This window comes from Nerophis ophidion, linkage group LG01 (assembly GCF_033978795.1).
Source record: "Nerophis ophidion isolate RoL-2023_Sa linkage group LG01, RoL_Noph_v1.0, whole genome shotgun sequence".
NCBI lineage: Eukaryota > Metazoa > Chordata > Actinopteri > Syngnathiformes > Syngnathidae > Nerophis > Nerophis ophidion.
In genome coordinates, this window is record NC_084611.1 from 51928647 (window position 1) to 51950405 (window position 21759).

A 21759-nucleotide genomic window follows, 5' to 3' on the forward strand; every position below is an offset into this window, starting at 1 on the left:
GACAGAGGTCTGTAATTTTCATCATAGATACACTTAAACTGTGAGAAACAGAATGTGAAAAAAAAATGCAGGAATTCACAATGTAGGAATTTTAAAGAATTTATTTGTAAATTATAGTGGAAAATAAGTATTTGGTCAACCATTCAAAGCTCTCACTGATGGAAGGAGGTTTTGGCTCAAAATCTCACTATACATGGCCCCATTCATTCTTTCCTTAACAATGATCAATCGTTCTGTCCCCTTAGCAGAAAAACAGCCCCAAAGCATGAAGTTTCCACCCCCATGCTTCACTGTAGGTGTGGTGTTCTTGGGGTGCAACTCAGTATTCTTCTTCCTCCAAACACGACGAGTTGAGTTTATACCAAAAAGTTCTATTTTGGTTTCATCTGACCACATAACATTCTCCCAATCCTCTGCTGTATCATCCATGTGCTCTCTGGCAAACTTTAGACGGGCCTGGACAGGCACTGGCTTAAGCAGGGGGACCCGTCTGGCACTGCAGGATTTGATTCCCTGTCGGCATAGTGTGTTACTGATGGTAACCTTTGTTACTTTGGTCCCAGCTCTCTGCAGGTCATTCACCAGGTCCCCTTGTGTGGTTGTGGGATTTTTGCTCACCGTTCTCATAATCATTTTGACTCCACGGGATGAGATCTTGCGTGGAGCCCCAGATCGAGGGAGAATATCAGTGGATAATTGCTCCCACAGTTGATTTTTTCACACCAAGCTGCTTGCCTGTTGTAGATTCACTCTTCCCAGTCTGGTGCAGGTCTACAATGCTTTTTCTGGTGTCCTTCGACAGCTCTTTGGTCTTGGCCATAGTGGAGTTTGGAGTCTGACTGTTTGAGGCTGTGGACAGGTGTCTTTTATACAGATAACGAGTTCAAACAAGTGCCATTAATACAGGTAACGAGTGGAGGACAGAAGAGCTTCTTAAAGAAGAAGTTACAGGTCTGTGAGAGCCAGAAATCATCATTGTTTGAAGTGACCAAATACTTATTTTCCACCATAATTTACAAATAAATTATTTAAAATTCCTACAATGTGAATTCCTGGATTTTTTTTCACATTCTGTCTCTCACAGTGGAAGTGTACCTATGATGAAAATTACAGACCTCTGTCATCATTTTAAGATGGAAAACTTGCACAATCGGTGGCTGACTAAATACTTTTTTGCCCCACTGTATATATATATATATATATATATATATATATATATATATATATATATATATATATATATATATATATATATTTTAAGGTGTATATACAGTATATGCGTAATATGATCAAACTTTCTTGTTCTTGTCAAAAGTCTAGCAGCCGCATTTTGTACCAACTGTAATCTTTTAATGCGAGACATAGGGAGACCCGAAAATGATACGTTACAGTAATCAAGACGAGACGTAACGAACGCATGACTAATGATCTCAGCGTCGCTAGTGGACAAAATGGAACACATTTTACCATGGGTACTATCAGTACATGATCAATACTAGGGTGATTGGATCGGTATGTTTGATTAAAATAGTTTTTTTGTTTGTTTTTGTTCACATTTACAAAATCGAGGAATAAATTACCTGACACCAGTGGACAATAAGGGCAAAAAACTAAATTATTTGAAAAAATATAGATTGTAGTTTTTTGTTTTTTTAAATATTGTGTGCTATTAACTTTTTTTTTGCTCGAACCACTGCATATGATAAAAGAAAATAAGGAAGTAGTTCAAATGTTGTGTTGATATTGTTACACTGTCAGTTGCGCTCACTGTAAATTCATTAAAAATGTACCGCTAATGCATGTGATCGGTAGTGATATCAGTCAATTTCACTCCTGGATGATGGGTGCTAGGGATGTAACGATAAACGGTATAATGAGAAACTTCCTAAAGTAACTAAAACCGGTTTAAGTTAAAATGATCATGAATGGATTGATAAAACTTTGATGAACTCATGGAGCGGTAACACTGCTCATTTACTGAAGAAGCAAGCCTGAGCTAACTAGCTTAAGTGCGAACATGAAAACAAGAGACACAGTATTTCCCCATCCCCCATTTTCAACTTGTACAAACACATTACTGTCGGAGCAACTAAGATATTAAACTGTGATCATTAAACCTACAGGATGTGCTTTCTCGGACAGAGAGATGATCGATACTCTAAGCAATATGACAACAGGAAGTCAATTTGTGTGACGTCACATGACGCACCTAACATCATTAACAAACACTTTTTTTTTGGTCTTACAAAACAGAAGACAATTAACATATTTAAACAATGAACAATATTAATATTCATATCGCCATATTTATTTTGCCAAAAAAGTGCATTGTGTGGCTGGTTATTTATTGCCTTTAATTCTTTTAGATACAACTTGGTTATAAGTGTGCATGAGTACATTTTGAGGACATTCAACGATACTACCTTTATGATGATAATTGACAATTTAGGTGGCAACATCCGTGATATGAAGTTTTCATGTCACTATAAACGGATCTGTTAGCACTATGTAGACAAAATGAACTTGACATTCTTGTGGTCCACCCCCATCCCTAATGCAATGGTAGGGGAAACACTGCCTTTGGATGCAGAAGTGACAGTAAAAAGTCTCAGAAATAGCTTCAGGCAAATGACAAAAACTCACCACATGATTTGTGCTGTGGAGGCTTTCATAACATGATGCACCGGGCAAATGAAAACCGTGCGTTTCAGCACTTTGCCTCCCTCTCCAAGATGTGACGTGTTTTGCTAATCCACTTACGATAGGTGGAAACACAAGCCAGATCATGGTTTACACTTTGGAACTGTATCATAACTGTATCATAATATATTTTTTTAATCGACATGACTTGATGCTAGAGATGTCCGATAATGCCTTTTTTGCTGATATTCCGATATTGTCCAACTCTTAATTAGCGATTCCAATATCAACCAATACCGATATATACAGTCGTGGAATTAACAAATTATTGAGCCTCATTTTGTTGTGATGTCCCTGCTGGATGCATTTAACAATGTAACAAGGTTTTCCAAAATAAATTAACTCAAGTTATGGAAAAAATGCCAACATGCACTGCCATATTTGTTATTGAAGTCACAAAATACATTTTTTTTTTTTTTAACATAACTCAAAACAGCAGCTTGGAATTTGGTTCGGTACGTACCTCGTTTCAGAGGTCACGTTTTGGTTAATTTTCGGTACAGTAAGAAAAAAACAAAATATACATGTTTTGATTATTTATTTAACAAATTTGCTAAATCTTCCACCAAAAATATTTTGATGTGAAGTAATCGGAAACTTGGATAGGTCAATAATTCATAATAACATTGATTTTGATTTAATATTATGTTTTGAGCAATGACAGTTTGAAAGAAAAAAAACTGCTCTGTTTAATTAGACAACATTGCAACTTTTTCTAAATTACATTTAGCCTTTAAGCTTTCTTATTTCACTTTTGTTTCTGTTTTTGTTTATTTTAATAGTATTTTTAGAATGTGCCATGGGCCTTTAAAACATTAGGTGTGTGCCGCAAATGGCCTCCAGGGCACACTTTTGACACCCCTGCTATAGATTTAAAAAAATTAAATCAGAGCCTGGTGACGCATGCATGTTTGTCATAACTCTCTCGCTTTGTCTGTCTCTGTCCCTCCCTCACAAATGCTGCTGTGTGCACAAATTGTCTTGTTTTGAACCCCTTCTTAACCTTGAACCTACATTGAAAATACACTTAAAATGCCGGACATTTGAGGCATTTAAGAAACTCCACTCGTACAGCCCCGCAAAAGAGGACATGTCCGGTGAAAAGAGGAGGTATGGTCAGTCTATCATAGCCCAGTCGTTGCTAGCATGCCGTGTGTTGTTGACTTTTTGATTGATTGAAACTTTTATTAGTAGATTGCACAGTACAGTATATATTCCGTACAATTGACCACTAAATGGTAACACCCCAATAAGTATTTCAACCTGTTTGAAGTCGGGGTCCACGTAAATCAATTCATGGTGCTTTGTAGGGGTGCAACGGATCAAAGAACTCACAGATTGGATCATTTTTTTTTTCGGATCAGCAAAAAAAAAAAAAAAAAGAAGACAAGACAAATAAACAAAAGTTTTGCCGTTTTTTTTGTAACACTTTTAAATTATTAAATTGAAATATATAAAATCTAGTTCAATTGCACAAGGCATAATATCTTCTTTTTAACATAATTAATGAAAAACAGTGAGTGCCACATAAAAAGGGATTTCTCCTTTCCTCCACTGCTTGTGTCAGTACCTGCACAAGGTGACTCTCGTAGAGGGGGCGTATCTTCTCATCTCCCACTCTGCTGTGATGAAATGAGCGCTTACGGTCACATAGTTCCCCTGGACCTCCACCCTTCTGTCGTGAGCGCAACAAATGACGCTCGGGATAGTTCGTCCACAACTTTTTTCTTCTCTTGCTCATAAAAATCTGGCACAATCTTATCGTTGAAGTTGGTGCGCGACGGGATGTCGCAATGTGGCTGCAGCACTTTTAGCATGTATTTAAAACCCTCGTTTTGCACAATGGAGTCTGCACCTATAAACACACCGATTAAATGGCACGGGACGTTCAAGTTCCTCCGTTACTCCGCTCGCCATTACCACGCTGTGTGAACAACTTTTTTTTTTTTTTTTTCATAAATCGGACCGCGGATCACGTGTGTGCCGAACCGAAGATATTGATCCGAACGGATCAATGTTGAGCCGTTGCACCACTAGTGCCTCGGTGTGCATTGTTTAAAAAACGTGTGCTACTTAATATGTCCGTGTCGTTCGGTACACCTCCGAACCGAAACGAAACCCCCTTACCGAATCGGTTCAATACAAATACACGTACCGTTACACTCCTAGCTCTCCCTGAGAGAGCTTGAGGAGGTTGAGGTGGGCGGGGTTTGGGGGTCCGCGCATACTTGCCAACTCTCCCGATTTTCCCTTGGGACTCACAAATTTCAGTGCCCCTCCCGAAAATCTCCCAGGTCAGCCATTCTCCCAAATTTCTCCCGATTTCCACCCGGTCAACAATATTGGGGGCGTGCCTTAAAGGCAGTGTCTTTCAGGCACGCCCCCAGCCTTTATCAGGTTCTTCCACCCACCCCGACCTCCATCTCTCGAATTCGGAAGTCTCAAGGTTGGCAAGTATGGGGTAGCGTGGGGTGTATATTGTAGTGTCCCGGAAGACTTAGTGCTGCAAGGGGTTCTGGATATTTGTTCTGTTGTGTTTATATTGTGTTACAGTGCGGATGTTCTCCCGAAATGTGTGTCATTTTTGTTTTGTGTGGCTTCATGGTGTGGCGCATATTTGTAATAGTGTTAAAGTTGTTTATACGGCCACCCTCTCAGTGTGACCTGTATGGCTGTTGACAAAGTATGAATTGCATTCACTTGTGTGTGTGAAAAGCCGTAGGTATTATGTGATGGGGTCGGCACGCAAAGGCAGTTCCTTTAAGGTTTACTGGCGCTCTGTACTTTTCCCTACGTCCGTGTACCACTACGTACAGCGGCATTTTAAAAAGTCATAGATTTTACTTTTTGAAACCGATAATTTCCGATATTACATTTTAAACCATTTATCGGCCGATAATATGGGCAGCCCGATATTATCGCACATCTCTACTTGACGCTGCTCTTTTTTTTTTTTTTTTTTTTCTGCGGCTGTGTGAGTAGTGTAGTAAATGTTGGTTTTACGACGTACCGCTCACCAAAGACTCGCTCGTTCCCTCAGAACACAAGACTCAAAGAGGGGATCATCAATATCAATCCAGACGAGGAGCCCCTCCGCTCTGAGCTGCTCGATGGAAAATTCACAGTACTGGTGAGTAGTGCAGACCTGAATATCAGTTTTTCAACTGTCTACCTCCGGTTGGTGTTGGATTCTATTTGTATATTACGCGTGCGTGATTGGCTTCTCATTACCAACGGTGACGTGTTTCCTCCAGCCTGGACGTGACGCAAATGGTGCCGCCCTGGCTCTTTTTACAGCTCGCCTCCATCGGCCAGACCTAACCACGCACAAAGCGGTGCTGCAGGCCATCATATATCAGCTGGATAAAGCCATAGAGAGGTGATGCGCCCGTTGACTCGGCTTTTATGCGGATGAAGTCTTCCACCTCTTGCTCATTTCCTAATGGTCTTTGTTTTTCTTGCCAGTGTTCAAACCCAGAGAGATGGACTCATATTTATCTATGACATGACCAACTCCAGCTATGGGAATTTTGACTACGAGCTCTGTGTGAAGATCCTCAATCTGCTCAAGGTTCATAATATTAGGGTATTTATTATAAGACTGCTTACTCATACTTACTATTTGCTTCTTCCAGGGGGCGTTCCCTGCTCGTCTAAAGTGTGTCTTCATCGTATCATCGCCTCTTTGGTTCCGAGCACCGTTTGCGGTGCTGCGCCTCTTTGTGCGGGAAAAACTGAGAGAACGGGTTTGTCTGTTTTCAGAACATTATGTTTTAGAGATCGTCTGAAATGTTTTTTTAGGCCTAAAACACTTTTTTTTTCTTTTTTTTTTTTTAATAGGCTGATACCTATTGTTAGTAGTCAAGGAGTACGATAACCCAAATTTGGAGCCAATAGTCATCCATCCATCCATCTTCTACCGCTTGTCCCGCGGGGGGGTCGCTGGAGCCTATCTCAGTTGCATTCGGGCAAAAGGCGTATACACCCTGGACAAGTCGCCATCTCATCGCGGGGCCAACACAGATAGACAGACAACATTCACACTCACATTCACACACTAGGGCCAATTTAGTGTTGCCAATCAACCCATGGAGCCTATAGTCATTTGCAGTAAAAACATCAATAGTATATGTCAGTAAACAGCTGGACTAGACTTTAAGTTAAAAATAAAATAAAATAAAAATAATTATGTGTCTAAGAGGAGCATCAACATTTGCATTTCAAAATATCGAACATTTCCTGAGGAAAATTGGTTAAAAAAAACATTTCTCTACATCACAATAACTGACTCAATCTTATAGCTGGTTATGGATTTATTACATTGTAAGGTTTTCTCTTGAGGAACCCTGAATTATTGTGAAAATCCTTGGCTCCTTCATGTAGTTTATAGTTGAGACATTTATCAAGCTGCCTGACTTTCTTTCAGGCTGTTACAGAAACTATGAGAGTTGTTTATATGCCTACCCTCAGTGTGACCTGTATGGTTGTTGACCAAGTATGGCTTGCATTCACTTGTGTGTGTGAAAAGCCGTAGATATTATGTGACTGGGCCGGCACGCAAAGGCAGTGCCTTTTAAGGTGTATTGGCGCTCTGTACTTCTCCCCACGTCTGTGAACACAGCGGCGTTTTAAAAAGTCATACATTTTACTTTTTGAAACCGATAATTATGAAACTGATACCGATAATTTCCGATTTGACATTTTAGAGCATTTATCGGCCGATAATATCGGCAGTCCAATTCTACTAGACATCTCCAGTTATGATTGTGTATATTTGAGTCCCCCCATACCCGCAATATATTTTTTTGCTTTTGGTTATTATTTTTATTGAAGTGCAAAACTTTGCAAACAGACTAAATATGTTTTGTTTAACTTGGATATTTAAGCATTTTCATTCCAATTACACAATGTTAAAATACACGAGAAATACACATTTATTGAATTTGAAAGGATATATACATGCATTATGTATTATTACATCAGTGTATAACTTGGTTATGTCAATAAGATGGTTTATTGGCAATGATTTGTAGGTCAATATATCGACCCGACCTTTATGTGTATATATTGTATATGCCGATAAAGCTCTGTTGTGTAGTTGCAAAAAAAAAAAGAAAGAAGAGAGACTGATATAAGTCAAAGTGCCAAATATCGGTGCTGATTATCGGTCGATCGCTACGATGTAGAAAAGATTGGGATCTCTTCTCCCGTCAATCAACTAAAAATGTTTTCCATCTGCCAGGTTTGCACCGTGAAGGCTTCAGAGCTGGCCACTCATATCCCAGTCTCCTCCCTCCCGGAAAACCTCGGCGGGACCTCGCAGTGCAGCCACGTGGCCTGGATCCAGTCCTGCGTCAACGCAAACACAGTCGAGGGGGACACGCACGTACATGACCCCCACGACTGCGTGGGAAGTCTCCTGCGCTCTTACAGCCAGGACTGTGGCGACCCGAGCATAGGTGCTACACTGTCACACACCCATTCGAATACGCAGCTGGGCTCCGAGCTAGCCGTGGCGAACTCTAATTGCTACGGCGATAACAACGCCAACTCACGCAACCCCTGCGGTGATGATGAAGGCAGGACTGGAGGACGTCCTCTGCACAGCCCTGCAGCCAACAGGCTACAGGGGAACCACAAACACTGGAACGGATCGGCTGTGAGCGGAGCCAACATGAGCCCGAATTCTAACATGAACGGTCGTGGCCACCAAGCACCGCCCCAGTCAGACACGCCGCCTGACACCCCCCTCTCTCACAAAGGCGACGACAACGACACAGCATGTGGCACAACCACAGACTATGACCATAGACATCTGAATGAGGATATAAAGGAGGTGGATGAGGAGGGCGAGGGAGATGAGGGAATCCCGCCGTTGCCCCAAAAATCTTTGCCTCGACCACCCCACCAGCCCACTTCACAGTCCCAACCCCTGGCCTCGTCTTGGGGCCCCGATGAGGACTGCTTCATGGAGGAGTCCATTCACATGCCCGAACAAGGGGGAATGACAGTGCAGGAGCTGGTGCAGCACGTAAAGAGGATGAAGAAGAGAGGGGTCTATCAGGAATATGAAGAGATCCGCAAGGAGCCGCCAGCTGGCACCTTTGACTACTCCAAGTAAGATATTTTGTTAAACTAGGCCTGGGTAGATCATCAACAATAATGCAAGTTATGTAATCGCCACATGTATATTTGCAAGTTGGGGGAAACCTTGCCGTGTGTTAGGGCTGGGCGATATATCGCTATAAACAATATATCGCCGGTTTGCCTCTGTGCGATATAGAAAATGACTATACAGTAATATTCGAATATACGTTCTCACGCAGTTGCTTTTAGCTGCTGGCATTACACTACAGGCTCTTCCCACTCTTTGTTGTCTCTCCTTCTCAAAGAGACGTAAAATAAGCCCACCTTACATACGTCACATACTGTCGCGCGTGTAGCGTCATACGCCCTCGCCGAGCAGAGAGGTAGCAGCATGGCTAACGTTATCTGAGGCAGGTTGTGCAAGCGGAGCGGTGCGAGTGACATTACAAGAGAGAGAAGGTGCGAAAAACTGATCACAAATGGAGGAAGAACAATTAATGCCGCCATCATCTGGCGGTTTGGCTTCAAGCGGGAAGATATTCAGCAGACAACAGCAATATGCAAAGTATGCAGCAGAAGTGTTGCTACAAAAGGTAGCAGAACTACTAATTTGTTCTTTCATTTAAAGGCCTACTGAAACCCACTACTACCGACCACGCAGTCTGATAGTTTATATATCGATGAAATATTAACATTGCAACACATGCCAATATGGCCTTTTCAGTTTACTAAATTGCAATTTTAAATTTCCCGCTAAGTATCGTGTTGAAAACGTCACGGTATGATGACTCATATGATGACGCGTGGTTTGACGTCTCGGGTTGTAGCGGTCATTATTTTCCAGCCCAATCCAAGCTATAAGTAGTCTGCTTTAATCGCATAATTACACAGTATTCTGGACATCTGTGTTGCTGAATCTTTTGCAATTTGTTCAATTAATAATGGAGAAGTCAAAGTAGAAAGATGGAGGTTGGAAGCTTTTAGCCTTTGGCCACACAAACACACGGTGTTTCCTTGTTTAAAATTCCCGAATGTGAAGCTTTATTATGGACCAGAGCGGTCAAGCGAACATGTATCCCGACCACATGTCAACCGGCAGTTTTCGGTGAGAAAATTGTGGTCTTACCGGAGACACTAGCGGAGCTTCGTCCTGCTGCAGCGCGTGACTTCCTCAGAGACTCTGGCGTCAACACACCCGTGGCCACACCTCTCCGACTTTAGGTACTGTATAATCTCACTAAAGTTAAAGTTAAAGTACCAATGATTGTCACAACAATAGGCAGATAAGGGATTTTCCAGAATTACCCGAGGAAATGTGTCTAATAACATCTGAATTGTTCCCACTACAATCGCCTATTTTTTTTTTTTTACTTTTTTTTTTCTTTTTTTCTTTTCTTTCTAGTCCTTCACTCTAAATTTCCTCATCCACAAATCTTTTATCCTCGCTCAAATTAATGGGGAAATTGTCGCTTTCTCTGTCCGAATAGCTCTAGCTTGCTGCTGGCTATGATTGTAAACAATGTGAGGAGCCCTACAACCCGTGACGTCACACGCACATCGTCTGCTACTTCCGGTAAAGGCAAGGCTTGTTTATTAGCGACCAAAAGTTGCAAACTTTATCGTCGATGCAAAAATATGGCAATATCGCCAAATTATCAAGTATGACACATAAAATGGACCTGCCACAGTTGTGATCAAAATTATTCAACCCCCACACAATTTTGGTGTTTTAGCTAGTTGGACATTTATTCCGTATTTTGTTTATAGTCATATCAAATAAAGATGTGTCAAATAGACAAATGCAACTTAAATTGTAACACCTTATTTTACAAAATACCAAAAAAGGACATTTTTCTTAATATCTCATTGACAAAATGATTCAACCCCCTAGCTGCATGCATCATTAGTACTTAGTAGAACACCCTTTGGCAGTAATTACATCCTTCAAACGTGATACATAACCGGACACAAGCTTCTTGCAACGATCTACAGGTATTTTAGCCCATTCCTCTTGGGCAAAGGTCTCCAGTTCATTCATATTCTTGGGCTTGCGTGCTGCAACTGCCTTCTTCAAGTCGCACCACAGGTTTTCTATAGGATTTAGGTCTGGCGACTGTGAAGGCCACTCCAGAGTCTTCCAGCCCTTCTCCTGCAACCACTGTGATGTTGATTTGGAGGTATGCTTGGGATCGTTGTCCTGTTGGAAGGTCCAACGTCTTCCAAGCCTCAGCTTCGTCACTGACTTCATGACATTTGCAGCTAATATATCCTGGTAGGAAATACAATTCATAATGCCTTGAACGTGCTGGAGATTCCCGGTACCTGAGGCAGCGAAACAGCCCCAGAGCATGAATGACCCCCCCACCATGCTTAGCAGTAGGCAAGGTGTTCTTCTCTTTGTAAGCTTCATTTTTTTCTCCTCCAGACATAACGTTGATTCATAGGCCCAAAGAGTTCCAGTTTTGTCTCATCACTCCATAGAACAGTTTCCCAAAACCTTTTGGGTTTGTCCAGATGATTTTTGGCATACTGGAGTCTATTTTCCTTGTGCCTGGTAGTCAGAAGTGGGGTGCGCCTGTTAGTTCTGGCATGGAAGCCTTCATCTCGTAGTGCGCGCCTTATTGTCTGGGACGATACCTGCGTTCCCCCCCTGCAATGTCCTGTTGTAGTTCCTCAGCTGTTACCCGGGGGTTTTTCACCACTGTACGCACACATCATCCTCTTTCTACCACGCCCAGGTAGTGTTTCCACTGTGCCTTTAACTTTAAACTTGCAAATTATGCTCCCAACTGTGTCTCTTGGAATGTGTAATGTCTTTGCTATTTTCCTATATCCATATCCTTTCTTATGAAGAGAAATTACCTCCTCTCTTGACTTCTTTGACCACTCCCTGGACTTCACCATGTTGCAAATACACCATTGACCATCTACAAGAAGCTGAGTGTCAGTCTTTTTCAATCAGTTTAATTGTTGCTCGTTATGGTTCTAATCACATCTACAGGTGTTTTCAACACCTGATTGAAAATACATTATTGAAATTCTGTTCTTAAGAGTTATGATCTTCAAGGAGTTGAATAATTTTGTCAATGAGATATTAAGAGAAATGACACTGTTTGGTGTGTTACAAAATATAATGTTGTAATTCAAGTTGCATTTGCCTATTTAATGCATCTTTATTTGATATGACTATAAACAAAATACGGAATAAATTTCCAACTTGCTAAAACACCAACATTGTGTGGGGGTTGAATAATTTTAATCACAACTGTATCCCCGTTTAAATAAGAAAAGTTAATTTCATTAGACCTTTAAAAAGTCACCCGCGAGAGATTGAAGAGTATTTAACAAATACAGTTTTGGTAAATTGACTTAGTTGTGATTTCCCTCTCTTCATGAAAGTTTAAAAAAAGCATATATTAATCCAGTTTGAAGAAGAATGTTTTAATGTAGACACATAGAACATTCATACTGCAGTGATTATATGCATCAAATGTTCATTCAAGGCTAAGGCAAAATATCGAGATATATATCGCGATATGCCATAAAAATATCGAGATATTAATTTAAGCCAATATCGCCCAGCCCTACCGTGTGTACATATATATTGTGTATATAGCTTTATTAAACTAACATAACAAGGGAGTAACAGCTCAACAATCAATTTTTTGTATCCAAACAACACAACATTGGAGAAAGCTTAAAGGCCTACTGAAATGAGATTTTATTATTTAAACGGGGATAGCAGGTCCATTCTATGTGCCATACTTGATCATTTCGCGATATTGCCATATTTTTGCTGAAAGGATTTAGTAGAGAACATTGACGATACATTTTGCAACTTTTGGTCGCTAATAAAAAAGCCTTTTCTTTACCGGAAGTAGGCAGACGATGTGCGCGTGACGTCACGGGTTGTAGGGCTCTTCACATCCTCACATTGTTTATAATCATAGCCTCCAGCAGCAAGAGCTATTCGGACCGAGAAAGCGACAATTTCCCCATTAATTTGAGCAAGGATGAAAGATTCGTGGATGAGGAAATTTAGAGTGAAGGACTAGAAAAAAAGGGGGGGAAAAAAAGGCGATTGCAATGGAAGCGATTCAGATGTTATTAGACACATTTACTAGGATAATTCTGGAAAATCCCTTATCTGTCTATTGTGTTGCTAGTGTTTTAGTGAGATTGAATAGTACCTGAAAGTCGGAGGGGTGTGGCCACGGGTGTGTTGACCGTGAGTGTCTCTGAGGAAAGTCACGCAGCTGCAGCAGGACGGAAGCTCCGCTGATGTCTCCGGTAAGAGCCGATTTATTACCACAATTTTCTCACCGAAAACTGCCGGTTGACATGTGGTCGGGATCCATGTTCGCTTGACCGCTCTGTTCCATAGTAAAGCTTCACCTTCGGGAATTTTAAACAAGGAAACACCGGCTGTGTTTGTTTGGCTAAAGGCTAAAAGCTTCCCACCTCCATCTTTCTACTTTGACTTCTCCATTATTAATCGAACAAATTGCAAAAGATTCAGCAACACAGATGTCCAGAATACTGTGTAATTTTGCGATTAAAGCAAACTACTTATAGCTTGGATCGGGCTGGAAAATAATGTCTGCTACAACCCGAGACGTCAAACGCACGCGTCATCATACCGTGACGTTTTCAACAGGACACTTAGCGGGAAATTTAAAATTGCAATTTAGTAAACTAAAAAGGCCATATTGGCATGTGTTGCAATGTTAATATTTCATCATTGATATATAAACTATCAGACTGTGTGGTCGGTAGTAGTGGGTTTCAGCAGGCCTTTAAATGTCAGCACTGAGAACACACACCCACATGTCAGTGCGCCTCAAAAAACAAAAAAGGAATATAATTTTTACCTTGTTTGAGAATATTTGTGGCTAGGGCTGGACGATATGGCCTTTTATCAATATCTCGATATTTTTAGGCCATGTCACGATACACCATATATATTTTCATATTTTGCCTTAGCCTTGAATGAACACTTGATGCATATAAACACAGCAGTATGATGATTCTATGTGTCTACATTAAAACATTCTTCTTCATACTGCATTAATATTTGCTACTTTTAAAGTTTCATGCAGAGAGGGAAATCACAACTAAGTCAATTGACCAAAAGTGTATTTATTAAAGAGTTATTAAGCAGTGGCACAAACATTCATGTCATTTCAAAACAGAAAGTGCAAGATTATCAGAGACGTTTTAAACCAAGCTATTAGTGCACTTTTTGTACAGAATGCCACTACAATAGTTTAAAACAAATAAAGGGCATTTTTGTGCATGATGTTACTCAAGATATTTCAATAAGTGTCAAATAAAAATTAGCTGCATAATAGGAAATCAAATAGTGTATGTCCTTCGCTATGTGGTCGGTTCCTGCGGACGTTATCTCCTTCTGTTGTTGACTATTTTTTTCATACGGTGTTGATCTGGAAATGGTTGCTTCGTCATTTTGTTGGTGTGGCACCGAATGGAGATGTTGACATGCGGCATTTCAAGCACTCCTTATTCTCTAGTGCACCGGTAGGGAACCTATGGCTCTAGAGCCAGATGTGGCTCTTTTGATGACTGCATGTGGCTCTCAGATAAATCTTAGCTGACATTGCTTAACACGGTAAGTAATGAATAATTCCACTGGTAATCACTGTGTCAAAAATAACGTTCAAAATATAAAACATTCTCATGCATTTTAATCCATCCATCCGGTTTCTACCGCACCTGTTCAAGAAGTCGCATTAATAGTAAGAAGTACTATATTTATTGTTGGTTAGCTTCAGAATAACAATGTTATTAAAAAGAATAACATACTTATTATACTCTATAAATGTTGGTCTAACTTAAAAATGCTCCTATTTAGTTGTATTCAGTTTTAAAAATGAATATTATATGGCTCTCACGTAAACACTTTTAAAATATTTGGCTCCCTCAGCCAAAAAGGTTCCCGACCCCTGCTCTCGTGGGTGACTTTTCAAATGATGCTACATTGGCAGTGCTGCTACTTTTTGTAGCTATAGTTTTGCCGCATACTTGCTCGTCATCTTCCCGCTTGAAGCCAAACCACCGCCGGACGATTGATCCCGTGCTGTTTTTCTTGGGAATTAATTCTTCCTCCATTTGTTACCAGAGTCTCACCTACTCTCTCTCGTATTACCACCTGCACCTCATCGCTAGCATTACAGCTAACGTTACCATGTCGCTAACTCTGCTCTGCGGGAGCATGTGACGTTGCACACGTGACATACTGTATGTAAGAAGGTGCGCTTGTTTTAAGTCTCTGAGAAGGAGACAAGAAAGAGTGGGAAACGCATGCAGTTTAATGCCAGCAGCTAAAATTAACTGCGTGACGATGTATACACGAATATCACGATAGTCATTTTCTATATCGCACAGAGACAAACCCGTGATATATCGCCCAGCCCTATTTGTTGCATTGTTTAACAATATATGAGTGAAAAACTAATAGTGGTTTCACGTTAGGACAAGCTGGCGCTGTGAGGCGATCCTTCATCTGCTTGTGTCCCGGTAATGCCTTCTCCTTCGCTGTAATAAAGGTCCGCTGCGGCGTGTTTTTAAAATCGTCAAAAGGAAGGCGCTGCAAGCTACAAGCAAACAACGTCGATAAAATGCTACATCAGTGGTTGTCCAACAACCCGACGCAATACGGCAAGACAGAGTTTGGACACATTAAAAGCGTTTCTGATCACACAAAGTGATCTCTAAGACAGACTCGCACACCTCTGAGCGGCGCAAGGTACAACAGTTGTGGAAATAAACTTGTCAGAAGCTTCGAACATGTTGGAAATGGCCGCGTTGGTGTGTACAGGATGTAAAGAAGCACTTGAATATCGAGGTCCCATTGTACTTTTTGGGGCAACTTTCTTCATGATCTCAGACCCATTATAACTCACTATTTTCAATTGGACATTTTAAGTTCGCTGCTCATGTTTCTGATATTCCTCATTCTGTGTACCGTACACTTGAGTGCCACCAGCGGTTGACAGCTGATGTTTATTCACTTATTTGTATCTTCCTGCTCAGGAAACTGTCCAATCAGCTGAAGAACCGGTACAGCGATGTTCTCTGCCTCGATCAGTCCAGAGTGCGTCTCTGCGAGCTCCGTGACAACGAGGACGAGGTAATGATAAATCTGTCCAAGCAAGTGATTCACTGCCAAGCAAGCACCTTACCCACCCTTCCGCTGCTGTGTCCCTCAGACCTCGGATTACATCAATGCCAGTTTCATGGACGGCTACAAGAGGAGAAAGGCGTACATCGCTACTCAGGGTGAGTGCCACAGATTCTACTCGTCATTAGCTTAATGACGTTCTGCAGTGCAATCGCTTGCTGGCTCAGCCCGATTTCAGAAACTGACAGTGTTTTTGCCTCAGGTCCTCTGCCCAAAACATTCGGAGACTTTTGGCGCATGGTGTGGGAGCAGATGGTTCTTATTATTGTAATGACAACCAGGTACGTTTTCTTTTAACACTTGTTCACTGCGTTGGGCTCAAAATAGCCATGACATGGATTTGCTTATGTGATATGACCGTTCAGTTTGAAGATAAGCGGTCTGTTTTAAAATTGCGTTGTGTTTTTAATTGCAACGTTAGGATATAGAAACATAAGTAGACACTTGGGATCGACCGATATGTTTCTTTTAAGGACCGATAAGGATTGTTAGTAGTCAAGGAGGTCAATATTCATTTGCAGTAAAAATTATTCAAAAATCAGAATCAGAAATACTTTAATAAATTATTAATAAAACACTAGACACAGGAAAACAGCAAAAAATCTGCACCGATAATCTGTTGATCTCCAGTATAGTGTTTTTCAACCTTTTTTGAGCCAAGGCACATATTTTCTGCATTGAAAAAATCCGGAGGCACACCACCAGCAGAAATCACTAAAAAACGAAACTCAGTGACAGTAAAAAGTTGCTTTCGCAATTTTTGGATATGACTTTAAACCATAACCAACCATGCATTAATATAAGTCTTGTCTAAAAGTAAGTGTACTGTCACCACCTGTCACCTATGTAGTGTTTTAGTTCTTGTCTTGCTCTCCTAGATTTTTGGTATTTTCCTGTAGCAGGTTCGAGCAATATTTCCTGCATCTACTTTGTTTTAGCAATCAAGAATATTTCCATTGTTTTTATCCTTCTTTGTGGGGACATTGTTGATTGTCATGTCATGTTCGGATGTACTTTGTGGACGCCGTCTTTGCTCCACAGTAAGTCTTTGCTGTCGTCCAGCATTCTGCTTTGTTTACTTTGTAGCCAGTTCAGTTTTAGTTTAGTTCTGAATTTCCTTCTCTAAGCTTCAATGCGTTTTCTTAGGGGCACTCATCTTTTGTTTATTTTTGGTTTAAGCATTAGACACCTTTTTACCTGCACACTGCCTCCCGCTGTGTCCCACATCTACAAAGCAATTACTTACTTGCTGCCACCTACTGATATGGAAGAGTATTACATGGTTACTCTGCCGAGCTCTAGACAGCACCGACACTCAACAACAACACATCATTTGCAGACTATAATTACTTGTTGGCAAAAAATATTTTTAGCCCAAATTGGTGAATTTAGATCATCTCCCACGGCACACCAGGCTGTATTTCGCCGCACATTAGTGGTTGAAAAACACTGCTCTAGTATATATATCTTTTGAACTCGACTGCCGGTATAATTGCTATTTTTAACAGAATCTAATTCTTTGTTTACCATTCCTTTTCCATGAAAACGGAATAAATATCACTCTTGCCAATTGGCAAAACAAATATTGTGTGATGTAATTTGTGTCCCGTAACCACCAGATAGAACCAGACATCTGAGCATAATTCTCTGAGCTTTGATGAGCGTAAATGGGGGTTAGGGTGAGGTCATTTGTGAAAGACTTGTGTGAACTCACACCCAGCTCAGTGCTGCATGCTTTCTCTCTCATTCTGACGCATTAGGCACTGTAAAAATATTTTCTGTCTCCTGTAACCAAATCAATGTCATGATTTACTGACCTATTCAAGGCTGTAAATCCCAACCTCAAATATTCTACTCTGAAAGCTCATTTGTAGAAATATTAGTATTTGCATACACAATTTTTTTGTTTTTTTTACAAAAGTCCATGAGTTATAGGAAACCATGCAAAATAATAAAAACTGTATTTGATTTGATTTGCTATATTTTTCTTTTAAATCTGCATAAAAAACAAGAGCAAGCCTGATCCAATACAGTGCTATAGCCTTAACAGCCATTATGACAAAACAATGGAGAATAAAAAACGAAAAAAATAAACAAAATGAGCAATGGACTTTTTTGTATTTTTTTTTTTTTTTAACATGTGGAAATTAGTTTTATAATTATTTTATCCCACCCCTTTTCTTTAAATCATGAATTATTCTGAGCCAGAACTACCTGTTCACTCTATGTACAAACTTAATGAACTTGTATATACATGTTCATTACGTTTGTGCATAAATTGAACAATATATCTATAGATAGATGTAAAGATTCTTTAAGTTTTCAAGCATTGAAAGTAAAATAGATCAATTATTGCTGACTTATGACACCTTTTTTGAGTAGGTCCCTTGGGGTCCAAGGAGTAAGTGGCTCTAGTCAGTCTTAAGTTTGCTGAAGGCGTAATGCGCAATAGATGCACACATCATGCATAAAGATGTAATTATATTCACAAAGGTAGTGACAATGTGCTCATATCTGTACACATTATTTCTGTTTCAGAGTAGTGGAGCGAGGGCGTGACAAGTGCGGTCAGTACTGGCCGATAGAGGAAGGCAGAACCGAGCAGCACGGATGTTTCCTGGTCAAGAACACACACATCCAGGTGTTCCAGGACTTCAGACTCTCCCATTTGGAACTCTACAATACTCAAGTGAGTTATCATGGCCAACCATCCACTCGTTATTGTATTTGGGAGTGTTACAAACCCTGTTTCCATGAGTTGGGAAATTGTGTTAGATGTAATTATAAACGGAATACAATGATTTGCAAATCCTTTTCAACCCATATTCAATTGAATGCACTACAAAGGCAAGATATTTGATGTTCAAACTCATAAACTTTTTTTTTTTTTTCAAATATTTAACTTAGAATTTCATGGCTGCACCACGTGCCAAAGTAGTTGGGAAAGGGCTTGTTCACCACTGTGTAACATCACCTTTTCTTTTAACAACACTCAAACGTTTGGGAACTGAGGAAACTAATTGTTGAAGCTTTGAAAGTGGAATTCTTTCCCATTTTTTTTTTTTATTTTTTTTCTTTGTCATGAAAAAGGGAGGTTTTTGTCATGAAAAAGGGAGGTTTTTGTGGTTGGTGCACTAATTGTAAGTGTATATTGTGTTTTTTATGTTGATTTAATAAATACATTTTTTATTTTTTATTTTTAATAAAAATGAATAAAAAATTATTCTGCGGCCCGGTACCAATCGGACCACTGTAGTAGAGCTTTAACTTGCACTTACAGATGTAGCGACAAACTGTATTTAGTGACAGTGGTTTTGTGAAGTGTTTCTGAGCCCATGTGGTGATATCTTTTATAGATTGATGTTGGTTTTTGATACATACAGTGCCGTCTGAGGGATCGAAGGCCACGGTCATTCAATGTTGGTTTCCGGCCATGCCGCTAATGTGGAGTGATTTCTCCAGATTCTCTGAACCTTTTGATGCTAGTATGGACCGTAGATGTTGAAATCCCTAGATTTCTTGCAATTGCTCTTTGAGAAATGTTGTTCTTAAACTGTTTGACTATTTGCTTATGCAGTTGTGGACAAAGGGGTGTACCTCGCCCCATCCTTTCTGGTGAAAGACTGAGCCTTTTTTAGCAAGCTGTTTTCATACCCAATCATGGCACCCACCTGTTCCCAATTAGCCTGCACACCTTTGGTATTTTCCAAATAAGTGTTTGATGAGCATTCCTCAACTTTATCAGTATTTATTGCCACCTTTCCCATCTTCTTTCTCACGTGTTGCTGGCATCAAATTCTAAAGATAATGATTATTTGCAAAAAAATAAAATGTTTTTCAGTTTGAACATCAAATATGATGTCTTTGGAGCATATTCAACTGAATATGGGTTGAAAATGATTTGCAAATCATTGTATTCTGTTTATATTTACATCTAACACAATTTCCCAGCTCATATGGAAACGGTGTTCGTAATTAAACGGTCACTTATTAAAAGAAAATAACTTACCTGTCTTGCCATATCTGATAATAATGTACACTCTCACATTGTATTGACTAGCTTAGTAATAATCTACCTTTTAGTTGGTTAACCAAACAAAAACTTTAATATCGCCGTCAGTGAATATTAATTTTCCTCTTTTCTTTTTGTCTTAGTCCGGGGAGAGACGAGACATCTGCCACTACCTCTATGTCAGCTGGCCGGACTTCGGGGTACCCAAAAGTGCGTCCGCCATGTTGGACTTTCGCGAGCATGTACTTCAGAGGCAGGACGCCGCCGTCCAGGGTCTGGGCTCCGGTTGGAACGAGGATCCGGGGGGCCCTCCTGTGGTGGTACACTGCAGTGCCGGCATCGGCCGTACAGGTAACATAACTTGTGCAAGTCTTGTCCAAATCTTTGACAAGCACTCAGAGGGAGTCTCGTAATTATTAACGATATATGAATATACCGTATTTTCTGGACTATAGAGCGCACCGGTATATAAGCCGCGCCCACTATCTGCTGTAGGCATACTTGCCAACCCTCCCCATTTTCCTGGGAGACTCCCGAATTTCAGTGCCCCTCCCGAAAATCTCCCAGGGCAACCATTCTCCCGAATTTCTCCGATTTCCACCCGGACCACAATGTTGGGGGCGTGTCTTGAAGGCACTGACTTTAGCGTCCTCCCTCACCAAAAACCTTCACCCTTTAACAGCCGCATGCTGTCCAGGCGTCCCGCTTTTCCTCCATATAAATGGTAAATGGATTGTACTTGTAAAGCGCTTTTCTACCCCTTTTTAAGGAGCCCATACAAACAGTGTGGCGGCCCAGTCACATTGTTATGTAACTTTTGACGGGTTTTATAATGGTCTTTACTCGAAGATATCTAGAAATGCTAATACGTTCTATGGTCTTTTAATGGTTTAATGCTAACGTTAATCTTAAGCACACACAAGTGAATGCAATGCATACTTGTTAAACAGATATACATGTCACACTGACGGTGGCCGTATAAACAACTTTAGCACTGTTACAAATATGCGCCAGACTGTCAACCCACACCAAACAATAATGACAAACACATTTCGGGAGAACATCTGCACCGTAACACAACATAAACACAAAAGAACAAATACGCAGAAACCCTTGCAGCGCTAACTCCTCCGGGATGCTACAATAACATCTACGGCTTTTGGAGCTCAGTGCACATCTGCACACACAGCAAGAAGGAAACGAAGCAGACGAACGAAGAAGAGATATGGCGACGAGGAGTAAGAAGAAGAACGCTTGCAAGTTCCAAAATGATTGGAAAAAAGAATTACATTTCATCCTGGACAGTTTGAAGGGGAAGGGGTAATGCCCCCCATCCCAAACTCCCGAATTCGGAGGTCTCAAGGTTGGCAAGTATGGCTACAGGACATGGGCATTAAAAGGGTATTTAAACGTGAAATTACCATATTTTCTAGACTATAGAGCACCGGTATAAAAGCCACACCCACTAAATTTTTGTAAAAAAATGTTTCCATATGATAGCTGGACCGGACAAAAGCTGCGGATATATACGTTGTAAAGGAAGTTATTTACACAGAAAAATTCCGTACATGTTTATTTACATACCTTCATTGAAAAGGTGTCTATAACACTGCAGTAAAACAGCTGATCAAACAAAACAGAAGTCATGGTCATGGACCCACTAGCTACGGAAGCTAAACAGACTCAATAACTCCATGGTGATGTTGTGGTGAATTTACTGAGAAAATTTGGGAAAATGAAAAAATACAAAAATAATGGC

At 40.5% G+C, this 21759-nt stretch overlaps 1 protein-coding gene across 1 annotated transcript in view; it reads left to right on the forward strand.

Moving 5' to 3' along the window:
* ptpn9b (protein tyrosine phosphatase non-receptor type 9b) overlaps nt 1–21759 on the forward strand; it is a 35303-nt gene that overhangs the window by 3486 nt on the left and 10058 nt on the right. The window contains exons 3-12 of the mRNA XM_061906882.1: nt 5741–5830; nt 5955–6079; nt 6166–6271; nt 6336–6446; nt 7943–8817; nt 15841–15937; nt 16017–16086; nt 16191–16269; nt 18527–18677; nt 20144–20351. Coding sequence (XP_061762866.1) covers nt 5741–5830; nt 5955–6079; nt 6166–6271; nt 6336–6446; nt 7943–8817; nt 15841–15937; nt 16017–16086; nt 16191–16269; nt 18527–18677; nt 20144–20351 — 1912 coding nt within the window. The remainder of the gene's footprint in view (nt 1–5740; nt 5831–5954; nt 6080–6165; nt 6272–6335; nt 6447–7942; nt 8818–15840; nt 15938–16016; nt 16087–16190; nt 16270–18526; nt 18678–20143; nt 20352–21759) is intronic.